Source organism: Ziziphus jujuba, chromosome 12 (assembly GCF_031755915.1).
Source record: "Ziziphus jujuba cultivar Dongzao chromosome 12, ASM3175591v1".
In the NCBI taxonomy this organism is placed as follows: Eukaryota; Viridiplantae; Streptophyta; class Magnoliopsida; order Rosales; family Rhamnaceae; genus Ziziphus; species Ziziphus jujuba.
The window spans coordinates 8,726,097-8,742,349 of NC_083390.1; the positions used below are offsets into that span (position 1 = coordinate 8,726,097).

Below are 16,253 nucleotides of genomic sequence, written 5' to 3' on the forward strand. Positions count from 1 at the left end.
AGTGTTTTATAAGAGATGAGGTGTGTGCCTACGTCTAGAAAGGAGAATAATGTTAGAGATAAGTCTACCAAGATGTTTACCATGTAATGATATTATTTGAATGTATATTTAATTACTTTTTATTCTTTAAATGGTTACATTTATGCATATTTAAATTATATTAATTTTTTAACCAATAAAATAAAATAAAACATCCTATCGAATCATCTTAGCAAATATCTTGACAAACATTTTTGGCTAGCTCTAGTATTATGGTAGAAATATATATCATCTCTACAGGTTTCACATAAGCAAAAATAAAAAAATAAAAAATAAATAAAGAAAATTACACTTTAGTACTCTGAAGTTTAAGGTTTAGGCAATTTAGATTCTGAAGTTTAAATTTCTATGTAAATTGGTCCAATTCCCAAATTTGGCTAACATGGTTGCTTAACTTAAAAGCATGTGATCCTCATGTGACCGGATTCTTTTTTTTTTTTTTTTTTTTTTTTTTTTTTTTTTTTTTTTGGTTTCAAACCTGATTAGTTTAGGGAAATGCTAGTTGCACGGCTGAAAAAACTTTTCACAGTCCCATTATTTTTAAATTTCAATAATACCCTTGTTAAATATTTTATATTCTTTTATTAAAAAAAAAAAAGAACCACTTTCTTAACCACCCACGTAAATGGAGACGTGGAGGATAATGGCTTTGCCAGAGAGAGACACCAGAGGACAGTGGACTCAAGGTGCAAAATGGCAGAAGATGTGGAGGAGCCGGCCGGTGGAGAATCACTTGGTGAAGAAGAGATCGTGGGAGTAAAGAAATCTTGTATCATCCCCCAAAACCAAACCAGACTGTTTGTCCGAACCCATTTTATAATATTCTAGTTCAGGATTAGCAAAATTTAAAGTACGGTATGGGATTATCACACAAGAACACCATTATTAAGAGACCTTGGTATTTATCCGATTACTATGGATTTAGGTCATCCTTAACAAGAAAAAGAATGACGATATGAAATAAACAGATTTTATATATTTTTTTTTTAATTTCCCAATAAATGGATTTTGAGTTTATAAAGAAATTAATGTGAGAAAATAGAAATGGCCGTCAGTAGAGAGAAGGAATGAAGGGAGATAAGGAAGATGGAGAAGATGAGGGAAAAGAGTAAAAAATAAATAATGGTATTTTGGTCATTAAATTTTTAATGGAACCATATAGAATATATTTTACATTGCAAAAAGAACCACTCTTAATTTATTTTTAAAAAAATTGAATGAAATTACGTCTTGAATTTAATTAAAAATAATTTAAACGAGGAGATTTTATAAAACCAAAGTCGATATTTTCATATTTGGTTGTTAGTTTTGGATCAAATTAGGCTAAATTGATTAGTGAGTTTTGTTTCGACCACCGAAATGAGAAAAAGGGACAAAAATCGCTTGAACACTTTGTCGAACGAGCGAGTATGGACTGGTCAAGTTCGAGTTCACAATCCACGGAAATTGGAACCAGTCAACCCGACTGAAACTTGAAAATGAGATGACATCAGTATACTTCACATGTTGATGTCATAATTCATTTTTTAAAAATTAAAAAAATTATATTTTTAATAAAAAATAAAAAATAAATTTATTATTTTTCCATTTTATATTTATATTTTTTTTATTTGAAAAATTGTATCTATTCATTTCCGATTTAAATTAAAAAAAACCCACAATCATAATTAAATTTTTTTGGACCTAAAATTAGATCAAAAATAAAAATAAAAATACAATTGAAAATTTTGAGCCAATAAAAATAATTTTAATACCCGAACAAAAAAAATAGAACAAAATACCAAAATAAAAATTAGACCAAAAATTAAAAATTAAAAATAAAATTTCTTTGGCCTAATTTTTAATTTTTAATTTTTAACTTTTTTATTTTTTGTTTTTGTTTTTATTTTAAATCTCTAGGAAATACTACTGTCACCAGGATTTGCTGTCTGACCTATGTACATCTACATGATCTAGCTAAACTGGGAAATTTTGGCTGGTGCAAGTGAAAGTTGACCAAATTTCCTGCCTGAAGTAATGCCCTGGTTTTTTGGTTGTCAATGGATTCTCTATTGTCAAACTACACAGGTTGCATACCGAGTCTGTGATCAGTGTCATGTAATCATTTTGTGTGTTTCTGGATCATTCATGGCTGGGCAAGTACCTTTATTTTTTACTTTAAGCTTGCTTCGATGAATGTTTATGTTTCCTATCAAAAAGTACAAAAACAGTGTATCGGCAGCTGCTTAGTGCGCTTTCTTGTTTTCGTAAGAGCACTTTTGCCTGGCATTTCTTGAATCTCTTTAGAGCTTTTTGTTTGTTATGTGCGTACTTTTTTTTTTTTTTTTATTATTGTTTTTTTCATGGGATGCACCACTCAACCTTTTTCTAATGTCTGAGGTCTTATTTTACATTCACCGAGAAATAGAATAAAGATCAAACTTGAGGGAAAAATCAACAATACAATGGGAGTACAAACTTTCCCCTCTATACACATGTGGGTCCCGTTGCACTAGAAATAATTTCAACTTGAGGAATATATTTACACATTCACTAAACAGAGAACATATGTGACTGAGAATCTGTACAACTAATGAGTGTATGGTGATGAACTTCATAAGTAAAACCAAGCAAACAAAATAAATATAAATGGTAGAACAATGAAAACAGACACAAATTTGCTAAGGAGGCTCTTTGTTCTGTTCTCTCAATCTCTTGGACTTCACTCCTAGTTACGCCACTGGATTCAGAAGCAGATTAATCTTCTTTTAGACTCCTGAAAAAATTTGCTAGTTTTTCTGAAATGGATTGCTGGCTTCCTTGTAATGATTCTTCATCTCCCTCATAGTCATCGTCACCTTCATAAACCAAATAAATCCCAGACCTTTTCAGCTCAATTCCCTTTGTATATGGTGGATTTCTCTTTGTTACCTGTATGTTATAGCCATCTTTCAATTGAGAAACCAAGGGATGATTGACAGAATACCTACACAAGTGAACTTGATCTTCATCAGTACTTGGTACTCCTTCCAAGTTCAACACTGAAGTGTATACGGGAAAATCCAGTTTGAGGATCTTTGCTTGAATATCAACTATGGCAGGAAGCTGATCTCTGAAGTCATCTGGTACTTGATGATTGAGAGAGACAACTGCACCTATAATTACTCCTTTGATAGCACGGTTTCTGCGTTCTGAGACTTTAATCACATCTTGAGATAACCAATCTGGGAGCCTGCTTCCAGGCATACTCAGATTGCGAATTTTCCTCAACGAGCTCTGCAACAAATTTATTTTGACTAGATTTAAAAAAATTTCCTCTCTTTTAAGCATTTTAATGGGGGTAAATTCAAGAGAGAAAGAGAGAAAGTACCTTAGCCAGTCTTTTCCTAATTACCAAATGACAAGAACTGCAACAACTCAAGTATAGCCTTCTCAAGGACTTCAAGCATTCAAGGCCAGGAATATCCTGAACTTTATTACAATTGGTAGCATTCAGTTCCTCTAAGCTCTGCAAGTTTGAAAGGTCAGAGATACATTCTAATGCTGTACAGTTTGCAATATTCACCCATAGCAAACTTGATGGAAGCGGGGGGAGGCATTTGAGCATTCCACAATCTGGCAAAGAAAGCTCTTTGAGAAAGGACAGCCCCCTCAGGCTGGACGGAAGGCTGCAAAAATGATTGTGACCAAGCTTCAGAATCTCTAGTGATGACAACTTCTCAAAATCATCTGGGATTTTACCACATATTTTCCAACCTCGAGCATCAAATTCATTTAGCAAAGACAGGTTTGAGAAAGAGTTTGGGAGCATAACTTTCCCTCGTGAGCTACCAATTGCTTCCCCTGTACCCTTACTAGTACTAGGAGGATTCTTTGCCATATATAGTGTCATTAAACTTGAAAGCATTCCAAAACTTTCAGGTAATTCTGTTACCCCAGTATCATCCATCAATAGGTGGTGCAAAGACTTTAATTTTCCTATTGAACCTGGAAGCTTATGGAGCTGTTTACAATGGCTCAGTTTTAGCATTATTAGGTTTTCTAACAGCCCAATTGATTCCGGCAACTCAGTAATCTGTGCTTCGTATAAGACTAAAGTAGTTAGTCTAAACAGGCTTCCAATTGATTCTGGTAATGATCTGAGATATCTGCATTTCATCATCTCAAGTTTCTCGAGTAATTTCAGCTCTCCAATCTGCTCAGGCAGAGCTCTGATTGATGTCTCAACTATCTCAAGCACAACGATGGAATCTAATCTTCCAATCTCATCAGGCAATTTGGTTAAAGCTTGTCCCTTTCCTACCGATAAGTTCTTCAAATTTAGTAATGAACCAACATGCACAGGTATCTCTTTAATTGGACTGCCCAAAATGAATAACTCAGTCAAAGAGTTGAGATTTCCAATGGAATCAGGAAGTACAGTCAACGATGAAGAGTGCATCACGCTAAGTTTCTCAAGGCTTGCTAGTGATCCAATGGAATGCGGCAATTCTTCTAACCCGGTGTTATTAAGGTAGAGTTCTTTCAGAGAATGCAGCTTTCCTATGCACTGGGGTAGCCTTGTAAGTATGCAGCGATTTAAGTTAAGCTTTTCAAGCTTTGTAAGGCGGAAGATAGATTCAGGAAGGTTTTCTATTGCAGTATAATCAACTAGAAGCTCCTTCAAACATTCCATACTGCCTATGTTTTCTGGGAGTTCTTTCAATTTGGAACAGCCGGAGAGGATAAGGTTCTCAAGTCGTTTTAAGCCAGAGACATCAGAGGGAAGTCTAATAAGATTTGAGCAGCCTCTCAAATTCAAGTGCAGCAATGTATTCAGATTCCCTAAAGATTCATGGACCTCAACAATTCCTTTGCAATTCTCGAGAGAAAGCTTTTCCAAAGCTCGATTCCCATATAAATCAGGCAGAGCCGTTAGTTTATAGCATTCACTAAGATTCAATACAATCAATTTATCAGCCACCTGAAGAAAAATATAATAGCATTTTCCAATTAGTGTATCAAGTTCTTGCTCTAATATTTACAGTAGTAAAACAGTGATAAGAATAATTAGATAGGTAAGTGAAAAATACATTGCTTGCAGACCAACCCCAAACTTTTTCAAGTTTGCTGTCTGAAAGATCAAGGACAGCAATTCCCTGAGGACAAAAATTAGAAGGAAGATATCTCAAAGGACATCCTTTCCACTGTAGCCACTTTAGTTCAGCAGGTAGATTTTTCAGCTTCCCCTCAATGTTGACATAATCTATTTGAAGCATTCTCAGGTGGAGCATTGTTCCAAGTGGTTTAAAGCAAATTGAAACCTCTCTCTTTCTCTCTTTTCGTTCTTGCTGGCATTCTTTGTAACTTTCCATTAAGTAGGAAATGGTAGAAGTGAAACTGGGGTTTCTTCGGAGGTTTTGCCAAGATAATCTGGCAGCACTAGGATCCTTCACCCTGCGTTTCTGTTTGATGTCTAGGACAATCCCTTGTATACATTTGCTACGCTATTTCAAACAATGCAATATAAGTGAGAGGCTAGAGTGAATCCAAGAAAAAAATGAAACAGTTAACAAAAACTCAGCAAACTCAAGTTTATCCAGAGTTCCTTAGGAAAAGAAGATCAAAGTTCAGTCACACATGAGCATAAGTTTGTCCTAGATACAACCAAGAAATTTTTCACTCAACCTGTCCCTTGAAGGACATACAAAATTCAAGAATATATATGTGCATTGTGTGTGATGCTATTAAATGTACCTTGTCATCCTGGAAGACAGTTAGAATTTCATCACGATCCCACAGTCTACTACGCATGCAAGGATCAACAAAATTTTCTTGTCTGACTATCTGTCGTCCCATGTCTCTAATTTGATCATGCATGCACAAAATGTTATCTTCATTAATCTTAACGAGTAACTTTGCTGTGAAGTTTGCAATTGCTATCTCAGCCTCGTAACCACATCCTCTCAAAATGTCAATTGCATATTCTCTCTTCATTTCCATTCTAACAAATAGGCATGCAATGTCCAGAAATATACACTTGTCTTCCTCATCTAACCCATCATAACTTATCTTTAGCACATCATGAAGGTTACGTGGACGAATCTTTTTCAGTTTGCTGAGAGCATCCTCCCATTCCTCTACTCTTCTCTTATCAAATAGGAAAGAACCAAAGACTTCCACAGCCAATGGTAATGATCCTGTAAGAGACACAATTTGCTCAGACAGATGAAAAAATTTATCTGTTGGCTTCTCTCTTCTCATTGCATGGTAACTAAATAGCTGTAGAGCCTCAGATGCATGCAACTCTCTCACTTCGTACCATTCAGTCACAAGATTATTGGGAAAGACTTCTCTATCTCTCGTGGTGATAATAATTCGACTTCCTTCATAAAACCATTCTCTTTTCCCAATCAGAGCGTTCACTTGACTTCCATGATCAATATCATCTAAAACAAGAAGAAGTCGCTTGTCGTTTACTCTGACTTTGATTGCAGAAATACCAGCATTGACCTCACTTACAGGAGCCGTACCAGGGGAAAGACAATTAATAAGCTCATTTTGAAGAGATATAATACCATCACCCTTGGTTGATTTTTCTCTCACATTTGATAAGAAACTGTGGACCGAAAAGTGGCCTACAAGTTTATTAAAGAGAGCCTTGGCAAGGGTGGTCTTGCCAACCCCACCTATGCCATACAATCCTAGAACTTGGATGCCATTTGATTTGACATCTACCAATTTCATACACTTTTCAACACGGGAATCAAGTCCAACAATGTAAGCAGCCACACCCATAGGAGTATTGCTTATTTCGTTCAAGACCCTTTTGACTAAGGATTGAATCTTTTCCGTGTCCTCACTATAAACAAACATAATATAATTGCCAGTTCATTAGGCCACAGATATATGATATTGTAACTTCAATAATCAGACAACATACACAGAGCTTGTAATGTTTTCTTTAATACCCTTTCTAGTTCTTAGCTAATATTTTTTTCACTAGTTAAGACAAAGAAAATATGATTTACATATACATATAACAACAAAAAAGTCATGCCCCAACAAACATATTATCTACAAAACTTATGCATATTTTATCCTTTTAAAAAAATAATAAATAAATAAAAAGAAAAAAAAAAGAAAAAAAAAAGAAGTTAATAAGCGTGACTAATTGATTGAATGGATGACAGTTAAATAACTACTGAAAAGCTTCTGATATAAGTTGGATTTGGGGGGACACAGAGACTTGTTTGCAAATGACACTAATTTAATCAACCTCTAGACAATAAATAAATGAATAGTATGACAACGTTAATGATCAGAAAGGTTTTTTTATTTTTTTAATTTATTATTATTATTATTATTATTATTTGGGTGAAAGTGGTGACCAGAAAGTTACATAGATTTGGAACCTTAAGATTAATATTCTATATGTTACGAAAAGTCTCCCAAATTCGTTTTTCTCCCAAATTTGTTTTAGTAAGCAGGGAAATTAAACAAATCATATAGTAGTCTTTCAAGTAGGCATATAACGCTCTTCCAGAAGTGATCTTTCAAATCATATATATTATTATTACCAAATATATATAGATATATATATATATATATATATTTAATAGTATTCAATGGCTACAACCAACAAATTAAAATATTCTAAAAAAGACCCAAAGTCAGCAGATACAAACATAAAAGACAAATTTGATACTAATTCGATGAATTTTATCCATTTCATTTTGTGGGTTTGGCTTATTCAAGTAGTTGCTTCTCCATCTAATTAATTTTAAAGCTCACAAAATTTCATGGAAGAGAAAACAAAAGCCAGAAGGAGAGCTATACCTGTCCTTGAAAACCCACAAATCGAAACCAGAAATGCCACCAATTTTCGCCATGGCATTCCTCCACCTCAAAACCCTGTCGTTTCCGAACCTTTCTTCATGAACTCTGAAATGCTTTTCGTAAGGTCCTCTCTGCCGCCGAACATCAGAGGGACTGACTCCGTAGAAAACCGGAAGGATCAATCTCCGGCACTCACAAATCTTAGCCAGCTCCTCCAGACACCAGTGAGAGTCAGCGTATCTGGGCGAGAAAACGACGATCGAAGCGGCCGAGTCATCGATGGCTTCGAGTCGACTTGGAGCAATTTCGTCACCGCGATTCAAACCGTCGTCGTCTAAGAAGACTCGGACGCCATGCTTCAGAAGAGAGTGGTAGATGTTCTTGGTGATGTTGTGGCGGGTGTCTTCGCCTCTGAAACTCAAAAACACATCCCAACGAAGCCTGAAAGCACCCCCTCGGGTTGTAGAGGAAGAAGAAACGTTGCCATTGTAGGTTGCCATTTTATTTATTTATTTTTCTGCAGAAAACGCCAGCGGCAACGGTAGTTGTTCATGTGCAGGGTGCTTTGCAATATGTTTTTGCTGTGATCAAATGCGATACAGTTTTTGCCGAAGATTCCCAATGAAAGAATGCGTGTAGGAAGAAATAGTAAATACCATCCTGGAACCTGAAGAAAAGTCAGAGTTCCCATGAAAGAATTTATTTATTTTTGTTCCTTTTGGTAATAAAGATTCCCAATGAAAGAATGCGTGCAGGAAGAGATAGTGAATACCATCAAGAAAGTTTCATTTTGATAATGTACATATTTATTTTTCTCCTAATTTTTATGGGTTTATATTTTCTTCTCGTAGTGCTATAACTAGTAAATGAAAATATTTTTCTTTTACCCAAAAAAAAAAAAAAAAAAAAAACCATTTTTCACCACGACAGACTACAACATTACCATATATTTTTTTTTCTTTCTTTCTTTCTTTCTTTTTTTTTTTTTTTTTTTCCTTGGGATGAAAAACATTACATGCATCATTTTTGAGTACAGGAAGTAAACAAGATGGTCCCTCCTTTATCCAAGTGTCATACATAGATATAGATAAAGAATGCTTTGCTAAAGCATGTGCTGCCATATTAGGAGATCTGGGAGTATAGAGACAATAAAAGCCAACATTAAAACTCATTAAAGAATAAAGCAACCATCACCTATATAGCCACCTGGATCTTGGACCAATCCTACGGTTTCCTTAGAATCTCTTGTGCGAACACCACCCAAAAAGCCAATTTCTACAATAAAGTTTCTCTGATGGCAAGCAATTCCGTAACCAAATGAGACTACAACGAATTAAAAGCTTTAGTCAAAGCTCCTATTAGACTTCCAGACTATCATGAATAATAACACCTATGCCAACTACTCCCTTCTCAGCTGATGACACCCCATCGACATTAATTTTGAACTGACCTTCCTTCCACTGACGGCTTCCACCCCTCAACCATAGTTGCAACTGGTTTTTTTTATCAGGCACACTAGTAGAAGCTAAAACCTCCTGGTGATAATCTGCAATGAACTCCCTTAACTTCTCATCTGATCTCACCAGCGCATTATGAATATTGGCATTTCGCCTATTCCAAATAGCCCAACGAAGAAGAGCAAAACGCTGCTGTTGCTCACTTTGTTAATTTACTAAGAGCTGCACATTACCAAATTCAAAAACATTTTTTTTAGCCCAAAAAAAAAAAAAAAAAAATCTTCTTTTTTATCTTTATGTTTTTTTATTAGAGCAAATGTCTGTCATTATGTAAACTTTCCTTTGATGGTGATAGCATTTCATAAGCTTAAAACTTTGTCTTAACGTTGAATACCCTACTTCCTTTAGAATATTTATTATATATTTATTTAAAAAAAAAAAAAAAAAAAAAAAAAAAAAAAAAAAACCAAGAATCTTTCTTGTATGACTAACAGCATTTAACTTTTGAAACCATTTTCAATGGCATTGCAATGCCAAAATATAGTATAGATATTGTTTTTTTACTTTTTCAATGGGAAATGGCATATTTTGCTAATAACATTTTTTATATTAAATTTGACATAAAAATGCAATTGGCATAATTTGGTATTGAACCCACCATGATAAAGTTTGTGGGATCCATAATACTTATTTAATATTTAATTATCTTATTGATGTGTAAAATTAACTCGCAAATGCAAAAATTGTTTTTAAATAATAAAATGGAAAAATAGAATTATTGTACTCGAGAGATTAAGAATCAAGTATTAATTATAATTAAGTTTTGATAATATTTAAACTAGCAATAAAGATGGCAATTAAAAATTAATTAAATTAAATTAAACAAAAGCAATCAATTAAAACTAAATAAATTTCAAATAAAAAAGTGAATTTAATAATTATGAATATTAGGGCATTGATTTTACCACTAACTAATAATTTTATTAAGCACACTTAATCACAAAATTAATCAAAAATAGTTTCCATTCATAATTGATAATATTCACATAACATAATTCATTCCTTTTGACCTATAAGTTAAATCATGCAAATTTATTAAACATAGATTAAGCAAATAATATAACATGAGATATAATTATTTTCCAATCAATAATGCATTCATATAAATCATTGTAGATTTATAATATTATCATTTTCCAAGCTCAAATATTATTAAAATCATTCATTCATTCCGGCTATGAAAGCATTAAGCATACGAATTATTTATTAACAAAACATATTATTAATTAAATAAAACTCAACATATATTAAGTAATTAGGGTTACATTATAGCCCTAATTAAGGTCATACGACACGAGAACACAACACAAATCCACACAATAATTTACTGATTTGGATTGATGATATCGTATCGGGTCTGTATCAGTATCACCCAATAAGACCCAATAAATTAATGGATTTTAACGGGTGAAACACGATAATACACGATAAACTTATTAGACCCATTAAAGAGGGTTATTTTTGTAATCATATAAGTTTTATAATATTAAAATTAATTAATTTATTGTTAACATGTTTTAATTTGTTTTTTTAGTTTAATTTTTAAAAAAATCTAAAAACAAACAAAAATTTTTGTAAGTTTTTTAAAAAATATTATTTTATTATTGAAAAGCTAAGTCAAATTTAAATTTTCAAATTTGTATTTATTATTAATGGATTAACGGATCGGATAATGGGTTACACAATAATTTATCAAATAGGTTCGGGTTTATATATTTTCATATGAAAGCTTAACGGGTCATATTTGAGTTTACTAAATTCTACACAAATATGACACAACACAACATGAACATGATTTAACACGATACGTTATCAAGTTTAAGCCCTAGCTATGAAAATTAGTTTATGGAAAAAATAAATTCAACATCCATAATTATTAAAAACAAAGTTCACAATCAAAGTGATAATAGAAGAAAATAAAAACTAATGAAGAAATTATCCAAAAACTTTCCAAGTTGTGGCCTTCTTCCCCAAACAAACCCACGTCTATGTCTTCATCAAACTCTCTAATTGATCTTGCAAAACTCTAAAACTCTAAAATCTTAAAACCCTTAAGAGAACTTAATAAACTTCTAAAATTTGGTCTATTTCCATTCAAGCATCCTAAAAGCTTCTAAATAATTCTCTAAACTTATGTATTCTTTCAATGAGATGAGAGTTATATATATAGGACCTTGAGGACCTTTTTTTCTCTCTTTGCTTTCATTGTGGGACTCTTGCAGGATACCTTTTTAAGTTATCTAAAGGGTTGGACGAATTTCATATGTAAAAAGTAAATTTCTTAATATTACTAGCTCCCCATAACTTTCATTTTCTCTAATTCCTTCTAGAAAAATTATTACTTAGTCTAATTTATTCTTAATGAAGCATGTGACATAACATGTGCATTATTAATGATAAATTAACCAATTATTTCTATTTGTTCTTATCTTAGTCCTTGGATTGCCTTGATTCCCTTTTTTAATCAATGGTGTAGATTTAATTAAAATTTTCCTTTTTATTAATTTCAAACTTCAAAACAAAGATGACTTTTTACTTGCATCTCAGAATCCAAAAATAATGTGATATTTGAAATCATCAAAGTATGAGGACTCATATAACATTTACTTAAACTATGAAATTCTTAACAGAAGTTTTATAGAATTTTCAAAAAATCATTTTGAAATCTTTAAGAATCTTCTTGATACTTATTCCATTTAAGCTCAAATCGTAGTTTCCACCACAAAAGTTTATTTTTATGGTTGTTTTTTAACATTCTTCCTCCTTCTCGTAGATTAAAAAAAAAAAAACATAATGTATTTCCATAACAAATTAACTAACAAATATTAAGCTATATATATGGCATAAAACTATCAATTTTTTAAGCCTAATAAATACCCCTAAACTTAAGATTTACTAGTCTCTAGCAAAGAAAAAAGCATAAGAAAATCAAACCTTTTAAAGAACATAAGATACTTGAATGAGATACCTCAAAGATTGCATAACATATCAATTTTCAGATGCTTTCAAAGTAATTACATAGCTCATTGCCCTATCTTCTTTTCAACAAAATCGTAATTCCAATGTGTGTGTGTGTAAGAATCAATTTATATACTCAATATTATACATTTGAATAAATCTACAATAATTAGAGATTGTTAATAAAGCATGAACTAACATATACTTGACTTAATTATCACTCTCTACTAATATAGGCTAATGCACCATCTCGAATCATTAGGACTTTATGACTTCTATTGTTAATGCTAATGTACACGGATAAAAGAAAGAAAAGTATAGAATATAAAAAATCAAAGAAAGAAAGTCTAAATTAAATATCAATGAATAAATTACTTACTAAATTTGTTTCTTTCTTAGATATTTTTTCTTCTTTCTTTTCTTAGTTTAACTTCATATAACTTTCAATATGAGCTCGCAAATCTTCTATTTCTCCTTTTTATTGTATTTTTTTTCTTCAAATCACACTTTTTTTCTTTTTTGATACAATTGTTTTGCTTTTCTTTTCCCTTTCTTCTCTTTTTTTCCTTTTTTTTTTTTTTGTTTTCTTTTCCACTAGACCCCCAAACCTTTTTTTTTTTTTTTTTTTAAGTTACACAATCAAAACGTCCAATTTACACAAAAATACATGCTAAAGCCAAATTCACCAAATACTTAACCTTCAAATTTCATTTTTCAATTTTTTTTTTCAACACTTCAACAAACTTACAAGCATATATTCATATCAATTCAATTAAAGCTCCCTTTTATAGCATGTTCAAGGTAGAAAAAAGAAATTTTAGGTCCATAAAAGATAAGTAAATGTAGTTTAATGAGCAGAAGGCTCTAATATGCATTTTTACGCATCCTAAAGGCTTAAATAGGGTATTAGTAGAAAATAATATTTTAGGTAGGCTTAAAAGGCTCAAACTTAAATAAAGATGGTCTATTTTTTTTTTTTTTTTTTTTTTTTTTTTTTTTTTTTTACATTTTGGGTTGAATTTATATGGAGATCAGAAATGAAAATGGTTTAATATATGATTTCTTAAATAATAAAAGTTTTTTGAATAAGTGTTGATTGACTACTTTGAAATTTTTTGAGATTATTTCCTTTTTATGTTGAAGTTCATTTAGGCTATGAAGAAATGGAAAGGAGGTTGTTTTTTTCTTAAATAAAAATAAAAACAAGGTCAAAGAGTGTTATTTTTCCCCAAAACCCATAAACATGATGATAACTGAATTTTAGCTTACTTATTTAGCCTTCTATAACTTAATTATTTTGTGGAAAGCTCTGTTTTGATATATTTGTGTGTACTTGTATGGTGAGTTCTAAAGTAAAATTAATGGCAATTTTCATAGTCTTTAAAGCTTTGGGGATCACCTTGGAAAAGAAGAAGGCTTACCATGCCTAAACTAAGTAAAACTTGTCACCCATTATTTAAGATTTTCAAAATGTTGACTTTTTATGCCTTTATTTCTAATTTTGATTTTCATTGATTTTGGACAAAACAAAGCTTTAATGAGAGCATGTGCAACGCATATACCTTTAGTATAGAGATTTGCATGTGTAAATCATGTGGCTTCATTTAAAATAGACATGTGAGCATCATGTACACATCTAGAATCCATTAAGATTAAAGGTTGGATTTAACCAAAAAGGTAGGATATTGGAGATCATTTTAAGAGGCTTTATTTGGGTGACCTATATACATTAAGAAGGGGGGGCCTTAGTAGAGGTTGGAGGGGAAAAGGAGCTACCATTATAGATAGCTTTGAGAAGAACCAAAGAGCAACACACTTAATTTAGAGAGAAAAAAATAGCTAAATCTAGAAAGAGAAGGCTTGGGCTTGAAAGAACATCGAAGATTATAGAGATTTCTCTACAAAATTCTTCCTCCTTCAAGTTTTCTCTATCTTTGTCACTTCCTAAATTGTAGTTATATATATATATATATATATTGTATTTGACATGTACTTAATGACAAATATGTATTCTATTTTGGATTTGGTTTATATTTTGTACATGGATTTATAGATTTATTAATTAGAGTGTTGAATGAACTTTTATTTGGATTATAATTGAATGTTGGGTTGATTATTATGTGAAATTCTATTCCTTTTCTTATGTATTTCTTGGATTCTAATATTATAATATGCCCAGTTATATTGAGAAATCGATTGGGTATTGGGTATATCTATGAATTTCTCCTTAGAAAATTGTTAATTTAATGAATTTATCACTAGGATTACACAATCTATGTTTTAATTAGAGTTAGGAAGCTTAATTTGGAATTGGGTAACTTGAAAAAGAGGAATTAATGAATGGATTTTTAGGTTAATTTAGAAAGAAATGTTTTAATTTTCACTAATTATCTATAACTTCTAATTTTCCTAGGGATAAGGAATTGGATATAATTAGAAACCCTTTTGGTTAGAATTAAGGTTAAAAATCCAATAATAATCACCCAAATTAAGTTCAGTTATAGAAAGAATAAAAGGGAAATCAATATCCTAGTCTTTTAAATCATAATATTAGTCATTTTCATTACTTATGTGTGTTGTTTCTTTTGATTTCTTGTCTTACTACTTTAGTTTAATATTAATATTAGTTTCAATTTAAGTTTACACTAGTTTTAATCGAAGTAGATGCCTAAATAAAAAGAATTAATCAATAATTTTGATACTTAATAAAGTTTCGAACATTAATTCTCGACGGAATGATACTCATTCATTATTTTACTATTTATGCAGCCCATATACCGCATCGAATCACGTGACACATATGTTTATTCATCCCGTGCAAAATGACAAGAAAAGCCTTGAAAAATGTCTCACATGCAATTCACTTGTTATTTAATACCAAAATCCAACAGTTATACACAAAAGGACCACCAATACCATTAAAATCAAAGTTTAGGGATTGATTTGTCACTAAAAATAGTTTATGGATTAATTTGCTATAAGGGTATAATTTGAGGACCTATGTTGCCAATATTCCTAAAATAAAAAAGGTAATAATAACAATAATAAAAGGAAGGCAAATTAGTGAAAGATGAGGGATAAAAGAGTAAATAAGAAAAAAAAATTCTAGAATATTAAAAGTAAAAAATATATGGATGGCGAAAAACTTTAATGGGACCCAAGTATAGGATGCCTCACTCTGAAAACATCTCCAATGTCATTGCATTTTTCCATTACGATCCGAAAAAATAATATAGTTATGCTCATTATGTACTTTAATGAGACATTGCCTAAAACATCAATTGCATTTTTTGCATCCAATTTTGATATCAAAAATGCAACTGACATTTTTTAATAGTAGATGCCACTATGATAAAATTTGTTGGATTTATGCCATTAAATAATAGAATTTTTAATTTTTAAAGTTAAAGAAATGAGAATAAGCCCGAGCTTGTTTTGATAGATAAAAAAAATAATGTGATTAAATAAAATATATGTTTACCACTGCTATTTTGCCATATATTATATAGGATGGGTAATACTAAAATTGGGTATTGGCATTGGCATTTACCATTGGAAAGGGTATTGCCAATGCCAAAATGTAAAAACGCCAATTAAAAAAATACAACTTACCATTGGATATGTTTTGAGCCCCAACATGGTGGGTCTTAAAAATAAATGTGAGTATGATATTTTTGATATTTATGTTTTTGAACTTCACTTTTCCTTCAAACTGTTACACCTTTTTTTTCTGTTAACTTTTTAATAAATTTATTACATGGTTGACATATGGCTCAAAAAATAAATGTGCAAAATACAATTCTACAAAGCTTTGGGTGCAAAATGCAAAATTTTCAAATAAATATTTTAAATAATATCTATTTTGTTTTTATAAAATTTAAATAATAATTTGTACATTATTACAAAGATTCTAAATAATTAAAAAAATATAAAGACCCCATA

The 16,253-nt window shown here is 31.3% G+C and overlaps 1 protein-coding gene across 1 annotated transcript; it reads right to left on the reverse strand.

Annotated features, from left to right (window-relative positions):
- Positions 1–2,419: 2,419 nt before the first annotated feature.
- On the reverse strand, positions 2,420–8,687 carry LOC107434084 (disease resistance protein RPV1). The gene is made up of 5 exons (XM_016045501.4): positions 7,837–8,687; positions 5,755–6,859; positions 5,091–5,504; positions 3,389–4,981; positions 2,420–3,294 (listed from the first exon to the last, which is right to left on the reverse strand). Exons 1-5 carry the CDS (start codon positions 8,334–8,336, stop codon positions 2,776–2,778), a joined length of 4,131 nt encoding a protein of 1,376 aa, XP_015900987.3. The 5' UTR covers positions 8,337–8,687; the 3' UTR covers positions 2,420–2,775.
- Positions 8,688–16,253: the final 7,566 nt, after the last annotated feature.